General features: G+C 35.1%; 1 protein-coding gene across 1 annotated transcript in view; it reads right to left on the reverse strand.

Annotated features, from left to right (window-relative positions):
• The window catches only part of LOC107641763 (protein DETOXIFICATION 29-like), a 5,582-nt gene continuing 1,181 nt past the window's right edge, over positions 10,775-15,175 (reverse strand). Inside the window, exons 2-7 of the mRNA XM_016345230.2 lie at positions 14,297-14,838; positions 12,261-12,347; positions 12,079-12,135; positions 11,339-11,696; positions 11,149-11,235; positions 10,775-10,982 (exon numbers count right to left, since the gene is read on the reverse strand). Of these exons, the coding sequence (XP_016200716.1) occupies positions 10,908-10,982; positions 11,149-11,235; positions 11,339-11,696; positions 12,079-12,135; positions 12,261-12,347; positions 14,297-14,838 (1,206 nt within the window). The 3' untranslated portion in view covers positions 10,775-10,907. The remainder of the gene's footprint in view (positions 10,983-11,148; positions 11,236-11,338; positions 11,697-12,078; positions 12,136-12,260; positions 12,348-14,296; positions 14,839-15,175) is intronic.

Consider the following 15,175-nt stretch of genomic DNA (forward strand, 5'->3'; position numbering starts at 1 on the left):
AGAAAGGTCTCCCTAGGATAATAGGAGTGTTGTCATCTTTTTCTATGTCTAAGATGACAAAGTCAGCTGGGAGGAAAAATTTGTCCACATTTACCAATACATTCTCTACAACCCCAAATGCTTGCTGAATAGATTTGTCCGCCATTTGTAGGGCTATTTTTGTGGGTTTCAATTCATGAATCTGAAGCTTCCTCATCAAAGATAGAGGCCTTAGATTTATGCTTGCACCAAGGTCACAAAATGCTCTCTCAATCATCATGTTGCCTATGGTGCAGGGGATATGAAAGCTCCCTGGGTCCTTCCTCTTTCTTGGCAATCTTTTCTGGATGATGGCGCTACACTCCCTGGTCATTACAACCATTTGTCCCTCCTTCAAGGATCTTTTCTTTGTCAACAATTCCTTCATGAACTTTGCATATAATGTCATTTGTTCAAGTGCTTCTATGAAGGGGATGTTGATGTGCAGTGTCTTGAATATCTCCAGGAATTTGGAGTATTGTTTCTCTTTGTTCTCTCCCTTGAGCCTTTGAGGGTATGGGATCATTGGTTGGTATGCTTTCATTGCCTCCTTCTTAGCTAACTTCTTACTTTGTGTGGAAGTTTCTTGCTCCTGCTTTTACTCCTTTACCTCTCCTTTTAGGCCTTCTTTGTTGTGCTCTTCTTGAGTGATGGCTTCTGTTTCCACCTTCTTTCCACTTCTCAATGTGATTGCTTTACACTCCTCCCACTTTATGGCTTTTCCTGTGTCCCTTGGGGTTGTCTTCAGTGGTACTAGGAAATGCTCGCTTCTCACCTATCTCTGTGATATGTTTAGCCATTTGTCCCATTTGTCTTTCAAGATTTTTCATAGATGCATCCTGATTTTTGAGTGTCAAGACTTGATCTTGTCTTGCCATCTCTTGAGTCTTGATGAGTTTTTCCATTAAAATCTCTAAGTTAGAGATCCTCTGAGAGTCTGGATGTGGTTGCATGGGAGGTGATGGTTGCTGGTGGAGGTTGTTTGGAGCATTGAGGTGGTTATTTTGTGAGTTGAATGGAAGTGTGGAAAGGTTATTTTGGTGAGTTTGTGAGTTGTTATGAGGTGGATGATATGTGTTTTGTGAGTTTTTGTATTGGTTAGTGTTATTGGATGAATGATTTTGGTTGTTTGTATTGCGAGAGTTATTGGAATTGTGGTTTCTCTGCCATGAATTTTGATTGTCACCCCATCTCAGGTTGGGGTGATTCCTCCAAGATGAGTTGTATGTGTCACCACAGAAATCATTTTGAGAAGAATTTGAGGTATTATGCATATATTGAACCTGTTTTTGTTGCTGCTCAACATTGCTCGCTTCATTTTGACCACATTCAATTGAAGGTTGATTTGTTGTGCTCACTGAAGCTAGTTGGAGGCCATCTATTCTCTTAGCCATCATTTTCATTTGTTGCTGGATTTGTTGGTGCATCAACTTGTTTTGTGTCAAGATCGTGTTTACTCCTTCTAATTCCAACACTCCCTTCTTTTGAACGGGTTGGCGTTGTCTCTGATGAGTATAGAAGTATTAGTTATTTGCCACCATGTCTATGAGATTCTGGGCTTCCTCAGATGTCTTCATAAATTGTAGCGAGCCTCCTGCAGAGTAATCCAGGGACTCTTGAGACTTTAGAGTTAACCCTTCATAGAAATTTTGAAGTCTATCCCATTCACTGAACATCTCAGGTGGACATTTCCTAATCAGAGCTTTGTATCTTTTCCATGCCTCATACAATGATTCCCCATCCATTTGAGTGAACGTTTGCACCTCCGTCTTCAACCTGATGATCCTCTGAGGTGGATAGAACTTAGATAGGAATTTATTCACCAGATTATCCCAAGTGTTGATACTTTCTTTGGGGAATATCTCCAGCCATTGAGATGCATTGTCCCTCAAAGAAAATGGGAACAACAGCAGCTTGTAGATATCTGGATGTACACCATTTGTCTTGACAGTTTTACATATTCTCAAAAAGACAGATAGGTGTTGATTTGGATCCTCAAGGGGACCTCCTCCATAGGAACAATTGTTTTGCACGAGAGTGATGAGCTGAGGCTTCAATTCAAAGTTGTTTGCATGAACATTGGGAGTGAGTATACTGCTCCCACAGTGTCTTGGATTTGGGAAAGTGTAAGAAGCTAGAACTCTTCTTTGAGGTGGGTCGTTATTGTTGGCAACTCCCTCAGGAGGGTTATGCAAGTTGCCCTCTATGACTTGGTCTTCTCCTTCTGAATCCTCCTCACCAATTATGCATTTTCCTGTTACTTCTCTTCTTAACCTTCGGAGGGTTCTCTCGTCTTCAGGATCAAATCTCCTTGCCTCTGACATACACAAACACACGCAAACCAACAACACAAATGAAACACTCTATTGCTAGAGTGAAGTTAAAGTTAGCGAAACAAAATATCAAACAATTAGTGGGCTATAACAAAGAAAAGAAAAATGCTTAATCTAAACTTCCATTCAGTTAATCATTGTTAATCTTTGCCAATCCCCGACAACGGCGCCAAAAACTTGATACGCAAAAATTTAAATATTAACGCACAACCGGCAAGTATACCGGGTCGTATCAAGTAATAAAACTCACTAAGAGTGAGGTCGATCCCACGGAGATTGGTAGATTAAGCAACTTTAGTTAAATGGTATATTTAGTCAAGCAAACATAGTTTTGATTTCATGAGATTTGTGATTTTTTGAACATAATTACAAAAATTTAAATGGCAAGGAATTTAAAGAACTAGAATAGAGAAAGAAAATGAAAGTGACTAACTGAAACTTAAAGTGCAAGAAACTTAAATGACATGGAAAATAAATTGCAAGAAAGTAAAGGTTGCAGAATTTTAAAAAGCAGAAGAGTAAATTGCAAGAAATAGAGAAACAGAATATAAATGGCAAGAATGATAAATTGCAAGAATATAGAAGGAAATTGGGTAGTGGGCATTCAAAGAACTAAAGAACAAAAGAGATGAGAATTAATGATGGAGAGATCATTAGGGATCAGAGATGTAAATTGTCATGAATTGATGTTACTCAATTCCTTCTCAATCATGGGTATAGATCCATGGCGGATTGTGAATAATTGAATCCCAATCTCTTGGCAATTCAATTTCTCTTCAACACAATCAATTGCCACTCTCGTGATCTAATTGGTCATGAGAAGAGGTGAAGTTCAATTTCTAATCCAAGGCCACACATCTTCCAGGATCTCAACTAAGGGAGGTTACATCTCACATACCAACCCAAAGTGTATTGATCAAAGAAATCATGAAAGGATGAACTCTAAACTGAGTTACATGGCTCCTTTCTCAAGTTCACCATATAATTCATGTAGATTCAACCCTTCTCTCGAATTTAGTTGAATCTTTGAAGAACAAGAGTTTCCTCTTGGATGAACCACTTGAATTGAGAAGGAAAAGAAGAATTATCAACCCATTCAAATAAACAGAGCTCCTCCCCCTAATGAAGGTGGGGTTTAGTGAATCATAGCTCTAAATTCAACAATAAATGTAAAAGTTGAAAATTAAACTAAGTGTAGAGAAGAATGAAGAAGAAGAAGAAGAAGTATTCCTTTAAAACTGAAATTCAAAGTTGCAAGAAAAACAAAATAGAAGACGGGTGAGATGCAGAAAAAAAAAGTAAAAATGCTAGTGTAATAGTAAAAGTGTCTAAAAAGTAAAAGTAAAAGTCACCGTAAAATTAAAAACTCCTTCTCTATTTATACTAATCCTAAGACTCATTTGGAGATCTTCAATTGGGTTAGCAATGTGGGCTTTATCCTTGTTGAATATTGGCTCAGTGGAGGAAGTGTTGCTAAACAGAGGAAACAGAGCTCATTCTTCTCGCTTCTGGCCCAATGGTCTGGCGTTACTGGAAAACACGCCAGCTTTATGCATGTTGGCAACATGCCCAAGAATTTCCTGGGCTGGGAACTTGGTGCTTGGACGTTGCCAGCCCAAGTTGTTGCTAAACACTTGACCCTTTCTGCCTTTTTGAACTCAGTTTTGATGCCCGAAGTTGCCTCTGATTTGAGCTTTAATTTTGTGCTCCATTATATACTATTATATATGGTTGGAAAGCTCTGAATGTCAGCTTTCCAACCAATTGGAAGCACCTCAATTGGATCTCTGTAGCTCAAGTTATGTTCCATTGAAAAAGACATGGTCAGCCTGCCAGAATCGCAGGCGTTTTTGGCAAACACGCCTGTGCCAACGTGCTCAGTTTCTGAGGCTCTAAATGAAGCTAGCTTTTGAAGCTTCGAATGAACTCCAATCCCATGCTATGATATATGGTTGGAAAGCTCTTGATGTCTACTTTCCAATGCCACTGAAATCACCTCATTTGGAGCTTTCTAGCTTAAGATATACTCCATTGAAGAGGGCAAGGTCAGGCTGCCAATTTTTTCTGGAGTTGTTGCTGGAGTTGTTGGCAAATACGCCAGCAACAACGTGCAAGCCTTCTCCTCCATTTTTCATGGGCGTTGTTGCCCAAGTTGTTGGCAAACACGCCAGCAACAACGTGCAAGCCTTCTCCTCCAGTTTGCATGGGCGTTGTTGCCCAAGTTGTTGGCAAACACGCCAGCAACAACGTGCAGGCCTTCTCCTCTGGTAGCTTCCTGGCGTTGGCAACTTGCAATGTATCACCCTCTAGAATTGTTGACGTTGCTGCCCAAGTTGTTGCTAGACACGCCAGTAACAACGTGCATCCTTCCTGCACACACACTTGTACGTTGCCAACTTGCTTGTTCTTCCTTGCTCCAGGCACACACATTGGCGTTGCCAACTTGGTTTCCAGGTTGCCAACTTGCTTCATTACCTAACATAAACCAAAAGATTTTCCTCAAAGTCTTGCCATCGTATGCAATAATTTTCAAGGGAATCATTCACATTAACTTGTATATAAACTTCTTGAGTCATTTACATGGATTATGCCAAATTTCACTTAGTTCTTGGTTCATGAATGCATGGATGAAAAGCTCACAAAATTGCTTATTTATTTCAAAGAAAATAAATGAAACTAAACTAAAACTACTTAAACTAACTAGCTAATATAGCAAAGATGCAAATGCATCAAGTGTTAAAAAAAATTATATCCTCATTTAACTAAAAAATTCTTTTTATCCACATTTTAAGGTAATGAATGGTTAAATTAATCAAAAATGCTATTTGTACAACAAAATCAACCACCAATGTATTTATGTATAAATGCATATGTAGTTTAATTTATTTTCAATGTGTATTTATATTCTAGCATGTATTTTATACTAAAAACTTATTTTGGTTGCTGATTTTAGTGTACAGATGGTATAACTCTTAATTTATCTACATGTTTTCAAATAATGCATAACAATAATTAATTCTTGGACCAGGAAAAAGTACCATGATACCAAAGCAGAAGCAGGCAACGACATTATTCTCCACGGAGATGGCGGCGAGAGCGGTGGTGCCGACGTGGCCCGCAAGGAGCTGAGTGACGGCGCCAAGAGAGTACTGGCAAAGGGAGGTGAAGATGGCTGGGCCGGCCAGGTACCACAGCTTCTTAGACTCAATGAAGAACTCTCTGATGAAATCTCCCAGGCTTGTTATACAAGGGATGTCACTAGATTCTGCTCTGAAAACTTCCGTGTCTCTCGCTGTGACTGGCAGTGTTCATCATCACGGTTCTCCATCACCATGAATGATAATGAATTCTTGTTAATAATGATATAAACAAATTAACAGTATATGTAGCATGTGTGGCTATGTATATGTATGTGATAAGTGCTATCATTCTTTTTTAATTAATGTCATTTCATGGCATAATTAGCATATTTAAAGATTCTAGATTATTTCTGATGCCTGAGTTATATATATACTTCTTAATTTTTACTGTAAATTAAATTAACATTGAAACAGAACTCTCGGCAACACCAATATTCCATGTTTAATTGGGGGGACAAATTCAATATCCCCATACTCTTTCAATCGTATATATTTGGAGATAAGCCTCAATGTAGTTCCTGAAGTTGCACTCGAGCCTCATAGTAGTCCCTGAACTTAAAAGTTCCTCAGAGTCATCCCCAAACTTGCACTCCGGGACTCAAAGTGGTCCTTCCGGCAATTTCAGCACACGTGGCGCAACCGGAAAGCTTAGCTGACAGCGTTGGTGACACGTGGGACTCACAACGGCTAGCTGAAGTGGCAGAGTAAACTCTTCCGACTCAATTTAGTCCCTCAGGTGAAGTTAAAACCCTAATCCCCTTTTTTGAAGGCCACATTGTTCACTCTGCTGTCTCTTCATCGGTGATGTGTTCTTCTGTTCTCTCTCTCTGAAGCCCGAAGGTTATGGCTAGCACGAGCAATGCAGCTAGAAGCTCGAACAACCCACGATCGTTTGGAAGCATCATGAGAAGAATGAACAGAAATAGAGAAGCTCGTTTGCCAAAAATGAAAAAAAAAATCATGGGAAGCCTGGTTTCTCTGAAAGAGGTAAGCCAAAAATGAAAAAAAAATGTGGTTCCTCTGTTTTTTGATATTGTTGTTAATCTAATATTCACAAAAGTTCAGGCCGTTTTTTTCGATTGTAATTGGTGGGTATGAATGCCTCTGTTCTGTTCTCTGTGCTAGGGTTTGATCACTACTGGCTTTCGTAGTGGTTTGGCCAAGAAAATTGTAGAGTAGGAGCGTTTCTTGTGTTTTGATGATATAAAAACGTGTTCTTTATGTGTTAAAGTTTACTGCTCTTAGTGGAGGAGTTTTCAAACTGTTAATGTGTTTCAAGACAATGACTCTGATCAATGAATTTGTTAAACAGAGTTTGTATGATCACAGTAGAAGTAAAGATCTTTTGGGAGTTGAAAATTTTTTTAACTCTGATAATGGATTCTGAATTTGACTGATTTACCTAATTGCCTTTCTTTGTATTGAGTTGGTTTAGTTAAAATGAATGTAATATGTAATGCTGTTTAGTTAAACTGAGTGTGTGATTATAAAGGATTCTTGCATACATAAGTTAGAGTAATATAAAGTAATAAGTTTTGCAATTGCTAATGAAGTTAACTTAGCTATTGGAATAGTCAAATTATTTGATGAATTTGGTCTGGACTAGTGGATTAGTTGTGGGAAAGGGTATGTAAATTTGAATGGTTTGATCCATCAAGATTGAAGTTAGTGTCTAGAGAACTGCTATCCTTAGTTACACCAAAATAATGTTCTTGATTTCACACTTTCTTATGTTCACATGACACAAATCATTAGCAACATGATCAAAATAAAGGTGAAATATCATATAATTTAACAGTTAACAACTAACAAAGTTAGGCACTCTATTCAATACCCCGGTCCACAATAACCTTTTCTAATAAAAATTTTGAAAAAAAAAGCACAAAATAATAGAAGACTTAACTTATATTGTTAATTTGAATATAGTGATAATATAGCACAGTGAAATATTAGAGAGAGAAGGAGAAGTAGAAAAGTAAGGGAGTGGTGCTTTTGTTGCCAACTGTCAAATAATGAAAAAGAGAGAGTGAAAGTGATGATGAAATGGTAGAAGAAGATTAGGACTGAATCAATGCTATGATCATTAACTACTATTTACCATTACTATTTCTAGATGGTTTTTCTTATTTCATCTCCACCTTCAGGTGTTGTATATTATTTTATTGTTTTTTAACCTCTCTAGTTAGTGATTACTTTAGCTCCAAATTTGGCAGATTTTCTTTATTTCTGTGTGCCTTTTTTTGTTGGTAGTAAGTTGTAGTTGTATATATATATTTCCCTCAGTTGCAAAAAAAAAAAAAAAGGGTCTTAGTCTTGGGTTTTGTGGGGAACTACACGGAGAGTGAAGTTTGGTGCCTGTCCTTGTGATTTATTTGCCAGTTTGATTTAAGGCACATATTGCTGATTATATATGCTGAATTAATCCTGGACTGATTATATGATGTTAATACACTGGGCTGGTGTCTATATATGCAGAATTAATCCTGGACTGATTATATGCTGCATAATGTTCTGTCAATCTATTGTTACTCATTTATCCTGTTCTGCATAATGTTTTGTAACAGTGCTGTGTAGGGACTAGTTTGATGTCACTTACATAAGTCTAGGGACTAGTTTGATGTCACTTGAACAAGTCCAGGGACTATTTTGATGTCACTTATATAACTGTAGGGACAGTTTTGCTGCCTGAAAACAACTATCTGACCCCTTCTTTGGTATCTGAAACAGGGCCTTATAAATGCAGTTAAGGAGGTTTTTCCAGATGTCCATCACAGATTCTGTGTTTGGCATCTGTGGAAGAACTTCAATAAGCAATGGAAGGATCTCCAGCTTAGAGGGCTACTTTGGGATTGTGCAAGGTGTACTAGCCAAGATGGCTTCTTTGATATCATCAAAAAGATTGAAAGGGTTAATAAGGAAGCCTGAGAGTATTTGAACAAGTGGCCCTATGCAAGGTGCAACACAGGAAACTGCTACAAGGCTTGCAAATTTTATGAAGTTTGTGTCCAACCCTGGATTCAAGGCACCCAAACACAAAAAATGAAGATTAGGATGATTATATTTAGGAAAAACAAGCTGTTTTTTTTTATCTATTTTGCTGATGTTGTTTACAATGCCTAAAATATTGTCCCAGTGTTGGGGATTTTAGAATTTGAATTTTATCAGGTCAATATGTCAACAACTTTGATATACTTAGTGTTTTGGCTCTATATTGTGTCTTTTTTGAGTCAAACATTACCAATATGAATTATGAATTATGACTTTATTGAATTGAGTTTTCTAAGCCTTTTGTTTATATCTTATCCTCTGTTACAAACTTAAGAGTAGTTCAAATCCTGTCCATTTCTATTTCATTGAAAAGAAGTCTAGGAACAAAAGTATGCATATAATCAAACACTTTAATTTCCATTTCTTTCAAACAAAAGGATAGAAACAAGTACATGAACAAGGAATGCATATAACATGCATGTCATTTGTTTTTTGCTAGATACAGTTGACCCTGTTGTCTATCCAGCTTTAATACAAGAACACCAATTACAATCAGCAGCATGAACACAAACATCAAAATTCCTTCCATTTTCAGAACCCTAATTTCATCTTCTAATTTACCAAATTTCCAAGCCATCTTCATCTTCCATTCTTCATCATCAACTGAATGTCTTGTTCTATCATCACATGGCATGGCATCTTCCAAAACTTTATCAACCCACATAAACAATCCACACCATTTCTTACCCACAGTCTGCACATCAAAGAAAATTCAATCAGCAAAATTTATATCCATAAATACAGCAATCAACAACAATAATACTTACATTGTAGTTCGGACAACCCAGGAACGGTCTCTCTGGATTAGAATCCGTCCCTGACCACCGCAGCACCGGTCTCGACCCGCATGCACACCATTCTGGCAAACGAGCTTCTCTGTTTCTGTTCATTCTCCTCATGATGCTTCCAAACGATCGTGGGTTGTTCGAGCTCCCAACTGCATTGCTCGTACTAGCCATAACCTTCGGGCTTTAGAGAGGGAGAACAGAAAAACACAGCACCGATGAGAAGACAGCAGAGTGAACAATGTGGCCTTCAAAAAAGGGGATTAGGGTTTTAATTTCACCTGAGGGACCAAATTGAGTCGGAAGAGTTTACTCTGCCACATCAGCTAGCCGTTGTGAGTCCCACGTGTCACCAACGCTGCCAGCTAAGCTTTCCGGTTGCGCCACGTGTGCTGAAATTGCCGGAAGGACCACTTTGAGTCCCGGAGTGCAAGTTCGGGGATGACTCTAAGAAACTTTTAAGTTTAGAGACTACTATGAGACTCGAGTGCAACTTCAAAGACTACATTGAGGCTTATCTCTATATATTTGATATGGGGATATATATTCAAAAAAGCATCATATCATAGTAATGTTATTATTCCGGAAGTATTATTCTTACATATATGCAACTTCCATTAGTAGTCTCAAATGATTAACTAGTGACTAATATATTAGATGTATGACAGTCAAAGTGAAAGAAGAAAGTGGAGGGAAGGAAAACAATAGAAACAATTGTGCAAAAGAGCCTTTTCAACTAGAGAAACGTTCCCAATTAATGGGGAATAATAATGAGTCCACGCCACCACTTCTGGTTCTTGGAATAACAAGTTTCTTCTTTCATTTCATCTTTTATAAACCGAAAATCTATTATATATTCTATTATATATCTCTAATTTTAAGGCCAAAATATGCCACATGTTACTCTCTCGTTGCAATTGAAATAAATCTTTTTCTCCAAAATCAAAGAACTCTCCTCTCTTCTCTCTTTCTTTCTCTATCTCTCTCATTTTCTCACTCACTCTATCTCTCTTATATATCATTATCAATGACTAATTACGAATTTGACAATCAAAATATACAACATATATAACATTCTCTAATTATATTTAAATTAAATTAAAATTAAAATTGAAATACTAAAATTAAAATATAGCTATATTATATATTATATTTATATATCTATTATATATTACTAATTTTAAGGCCAAAATGTGCCACATGTCACTCTCTCATTGCAATTGAAATCAAATATTTTCCTCCAAATAATAACTAAAAAATTTATTATTTAATTTTGTTTAAGATTCTGATCTTTTTAGCCGACGAGAACTTTTGTCCCTTAATACCATTTTATAAAAGTAGTTTAATATTATAAATTTTTCGTGTCATAATCTATAATATCAGGACTTAACGTAATTTTAAAAGACTTATATTCCCGTAATAATATTACGGGTAAAAATACTAGTTGAAAACTGTTTTGCATAATTATTATTCGTTTGCATCAAGCAAGGTTCTAAAAATTGAACCGATTATAAAATCGATAAAGTTTCGAGGTTCAAAAGTATTTAATTTGCAGCACTTTCATGTTTCCTGATGATCATGCTTTAATTTGCAATCAAGTTCTCTTCTGAATCTTTAGACCCACCCCACTTCTTTATCCTATCTTCAGCAAGAGAGGCCTGTCATTTGCACACAAGATTAAAATTAATTAGTTAAGTCTCTACTGAAATATTTTTATGTATACCATTGCTCAAGTATTTTTGCCTTCATCTTGCATGCATTTGCAAAATCATACACCTACATATATGCATATATACTACTCCAATTTGCAAAAAACAACGTTACCTCTTTATTCCAATTTGTCTTATAGACCATAAAAAATAGCACACAAGATTGTAGGATGGTCCCTGACATCATTCCAGACCAAATCCCCTAAAAAACATCAAAACACATTAAACATATATTTAAAATTTCACCACTAAACTAAATATAAACAGAAAGTTGATTAATCCATGATAGAGAGGAAGATACTCACAATGACACCCAAGTCAAGTTTGAAACCTAACAAAAGTCCAAGGGGAACACCAATTAAGTAGTAACAAGTAATGTTGACATAAGCAACAGTAGCTTGCCAACCTGCCCCAACAGCCACACCTGAAAGAACTGGTTGCACATTGTTGATTATAATGCACAACGCCAACATGGGTGTCAACTCTATCACAAGCTCTTTCACATCTTCATCCGTTGTAAACAATGAAGGGTATTCTTTTCTGAAGATGACAAGAACCATGGAGAGCACGAAAGAAACCATAAGTGTAGTAATCACAGCAACAGCTATAGCAAATTTCGCCGTTCTTGGGTGACGAGCTCCCAATTCATTTGACACTCTCACACTGCACCAAAATTGCCTGACTTCATTTTTTTAATGGTAATATCATATCTTTTCCATTTATTTTTCAGAAATATCCCGGGTTCTTTTAAAGTATTGGTCAAAATTAAGGTAATATTTTTCTATATTTTTGTAATTTCTGATAGCATAATAGTATAAGAAAAATTTTAAGTATATGGAGAATACCGGTGTTCCAATTATTTTAACCGTTGATTTCAATTAATATATATTTTTAATAATTCAGATCAACGGTTAAAATAACTGAAACACCAGTGTTCTAGGTACACTTGAAACTCTTCGAATAGTATATATCTTAGTAGACAAAAGTGTTATTAATTTCATTTATGCATATTATCGTGTGCATGTGTGACCAATTAAATCCAAACCTTACTGCTGCATTCATTCCCAAGGTTAGCATGATCATCCATCCTAGTATGTTCATGCTACAAATATAATTAAATGATCAATATTAGACAAATGAAGTGTTTGAGTTAACTCAACGTAAGCGAAAAGAAGATATTTTTCTAGCACTTGTTTGAATTATTGAAATGTGAGTGACCACACTTACCAGATAGACATGGCATCCACCGAAACTTCAGCATTCTTGAGATAACCGGCAATAAGAATCAGGGCCATGAAATACCAAACTTCTAGGCTGCTCCAAGATTTTTAAGCAAAAAGAAACTATTAATATATGCCGAAACCTCATAAAGAACAGTCATTTCTATCATGAAACTGTCTCAAAAGTTTAAATTAATAGAAAAAAATAATATTAATAATTATATTTCTAAGTATTTCACAAATTTAAATTTAAATTTTAAATTAATTCAATTATCATAAATATAAAAAATAATAGCAAGTCGGAGACAAAATTTTAATAAGGCTGAGGCTATGAGATTTGTTAGTTTTAAATGTTCAACTCAATGTGTGTAAATAAGGATTATACATTATTCTATTTAATTTAGAATGAACCACACTCCAATAAAACCATGCATATATAGAATAGGAAGCATTTCAAGTGCACCGGGAGTACCGGTGTTCCAGTTGTTTTAACCATCGATCTGAATTATAAAAAAAATATATAATATATATTAATTGAAATCAACGATTAAAACAACTGGTGCACCAGTACTGCCTGATGCACTTGAAATGTTTCATATAGTATAAAATTAAACAGATTTTAGATTTCTTTTTCACTCATACATAGGTTGTGGAGAAATATACACTATACTGTAATAAAATATTAGTGTTAAAAAAATGGAAAAAGTTAAAAGTAAAATAGTACAAAAACAAATGAACATATCTTAAAATTATTTTCACTCAAATTATGCACACATTATGAAGACATACACATTTGTAATTGAAAAGAAGAATGTTTTAAAAAAATTATAAAATAGTACAAAAAGGAAAAAAAAAAGAATAAATGATTCAAACTAAAATTAAATTAGTGGTGCTAAACACCGAAATGAAAACAAAAGAATTTGAATCAAGCAAGTGATAGTTTTATTTCAATTTCATTGAGTCTCACAAAATATCACATCACATCAATATTTATATGATTATATATTATAAATTGAAAAAATAATAATTTCACTTATTTTGATAATGCCACTTCTTTAAGTTATCTATAAAGTCAAATTTATAAGTTTTGGTTAACTACAAGGTCAATGTAGTGATTTACAAAATTTCAATGTGAAGTTATTAATACTTTGCACCACTTGAAGAAGAGATGTCTTAGCAAATCTAAGTGTTGTGTTTGTCATATTTCTTAAAAAGTTTTGAGATTCATTAATTGTAATAATGTTGCACAAAATAGATTTGCAATTGAAGTTGTTTGTGCTACTACAATTAGCAATTATGCTAAAAAAATAGATTTTTTTTACTTAGGAATATTTTTTTAAATTTATTTGGTGTTAATATCTTAAAAGTTTAGATCCATAAAATAATAGTCTTCATAATACAATAACTCCTTAGATTTAGTTGTTATTATTATAGTTTCTATATTATATCGATGTAAGTGTCATATATAAATAATTAAATAATAGTATTTCTTATGACATTTTAGTATTAATAAATAAAATTATTTGGTAGTATATATTTTGTTATTTTTTATATTATTTATTTATTATATATTTTTTAATAATATTTTATTATTCTAATTAATAAAAATATTATAAGATGTTGAATTTTGAAAATGATTAAAAATATTTGAAAGAATTATTTAAAATTTTAAAAATTTTTCAAAACCTATTTTGAGATTTTTTAAATTGTTTGGGAATTATTTTGTACTTCATTCAGATTGATATGTCAAACTTGCACATATGATCACTTAATAACCATGTATGCAAGCTAACGCTTTACATCCGCAGTCATTGTTAGCTATTAATAAAAAAGATTGTATTATATAATGGAAGTAAATAATAAAGATTATTTTATACATTTTGGAATTTAAAAAAATTAAAATATTCAATTTTAAAATTTTTTGGCTAATTTCAGTAACTCTTTTAATAATACTTTATGCATAAAATAATTAAATTAATAATTAAATAATGATTTATTCGTTGACCATTTATTTTTGCGCATATAATGAAAGGTGTAACGCACCAAAGCATGATAGCGGAGGCAAATGAGAGACGAAGAAAGGCCCAAAGATTCTGAAACGCTTGGAAGGAGAAGCCTCTCCAAGTCTTACCACAATACCCACACACTACATAACCAATCTTAACTATCACCATGAACCACCACGCCGCGTTGAGCACCGCCGCCGCACCCACCAGGCCCCACCCCAATTTCAACATTAGTACCCAGCTAAGCACAGCATGCGCTACCAATGCAACCGCCGCGGTCCATGCCATGATCATCATCTTGCTCTGAGCTTGCAAGAATTTCTGGATGGGGAAGTTCATGGAATAGGCAAACAGCTGCGGGATCATATACAACGCAAAAACACCGGCCGCCTCGGCGATCGCGGTGGTTTCTCCTATTGCCTTTAGGATCTGCCGTGCGAATACGTATAGAAGGGATAGAAGAAGCGCGGTGGTGTTCAGAATTATCCATGATCTTTGCATGTACACACCTAACATCTCTGGTTTCCCTGCTCCAAAGGCTTGTCCGCACAGCGTTTCCAACGCGCTTCCCATACCAATCTGCATTGCAAAATAACGCTTTATCCTACAAATTATACTTTTATTATACTATTTACTTATGGAAAAGTTTAGGGGAAGTAATTTTTGTGTTTTCTGGCCAACACTTAACCATCAAAACAAAAGTGAGTATTCTCTCACCATTAGATGTAATCTCACACCATTAAAAACACTATTGATAACCAATTGATGGTTACAAAACACCAAAATTGCTGGTACCCTAATATTCCTCTTATTAAATATAAAATATTCAAAAGATTTATCTGTACACTCAAAATCATGTTCATCATTTTTATTAGGAAAAATAATTATTTGTACTATAAATTTTATTAAGGCTCAT

Source organism: Arachis ipaensis, chromosome B05 (assembly GCF_000816755.2).
Source record: "Arachis ipaensis cultivar K30076 chromosome B05, Araip1.1, whole genome shotgun sequence".
In the NCBI taxonomy this organism is placed as follows: Eukaryota; Viridiplantae; Streptophyta; class Magnoliopsida; order Fabales; family Fabaceae; genus Arachis; species Arachis ipaensis.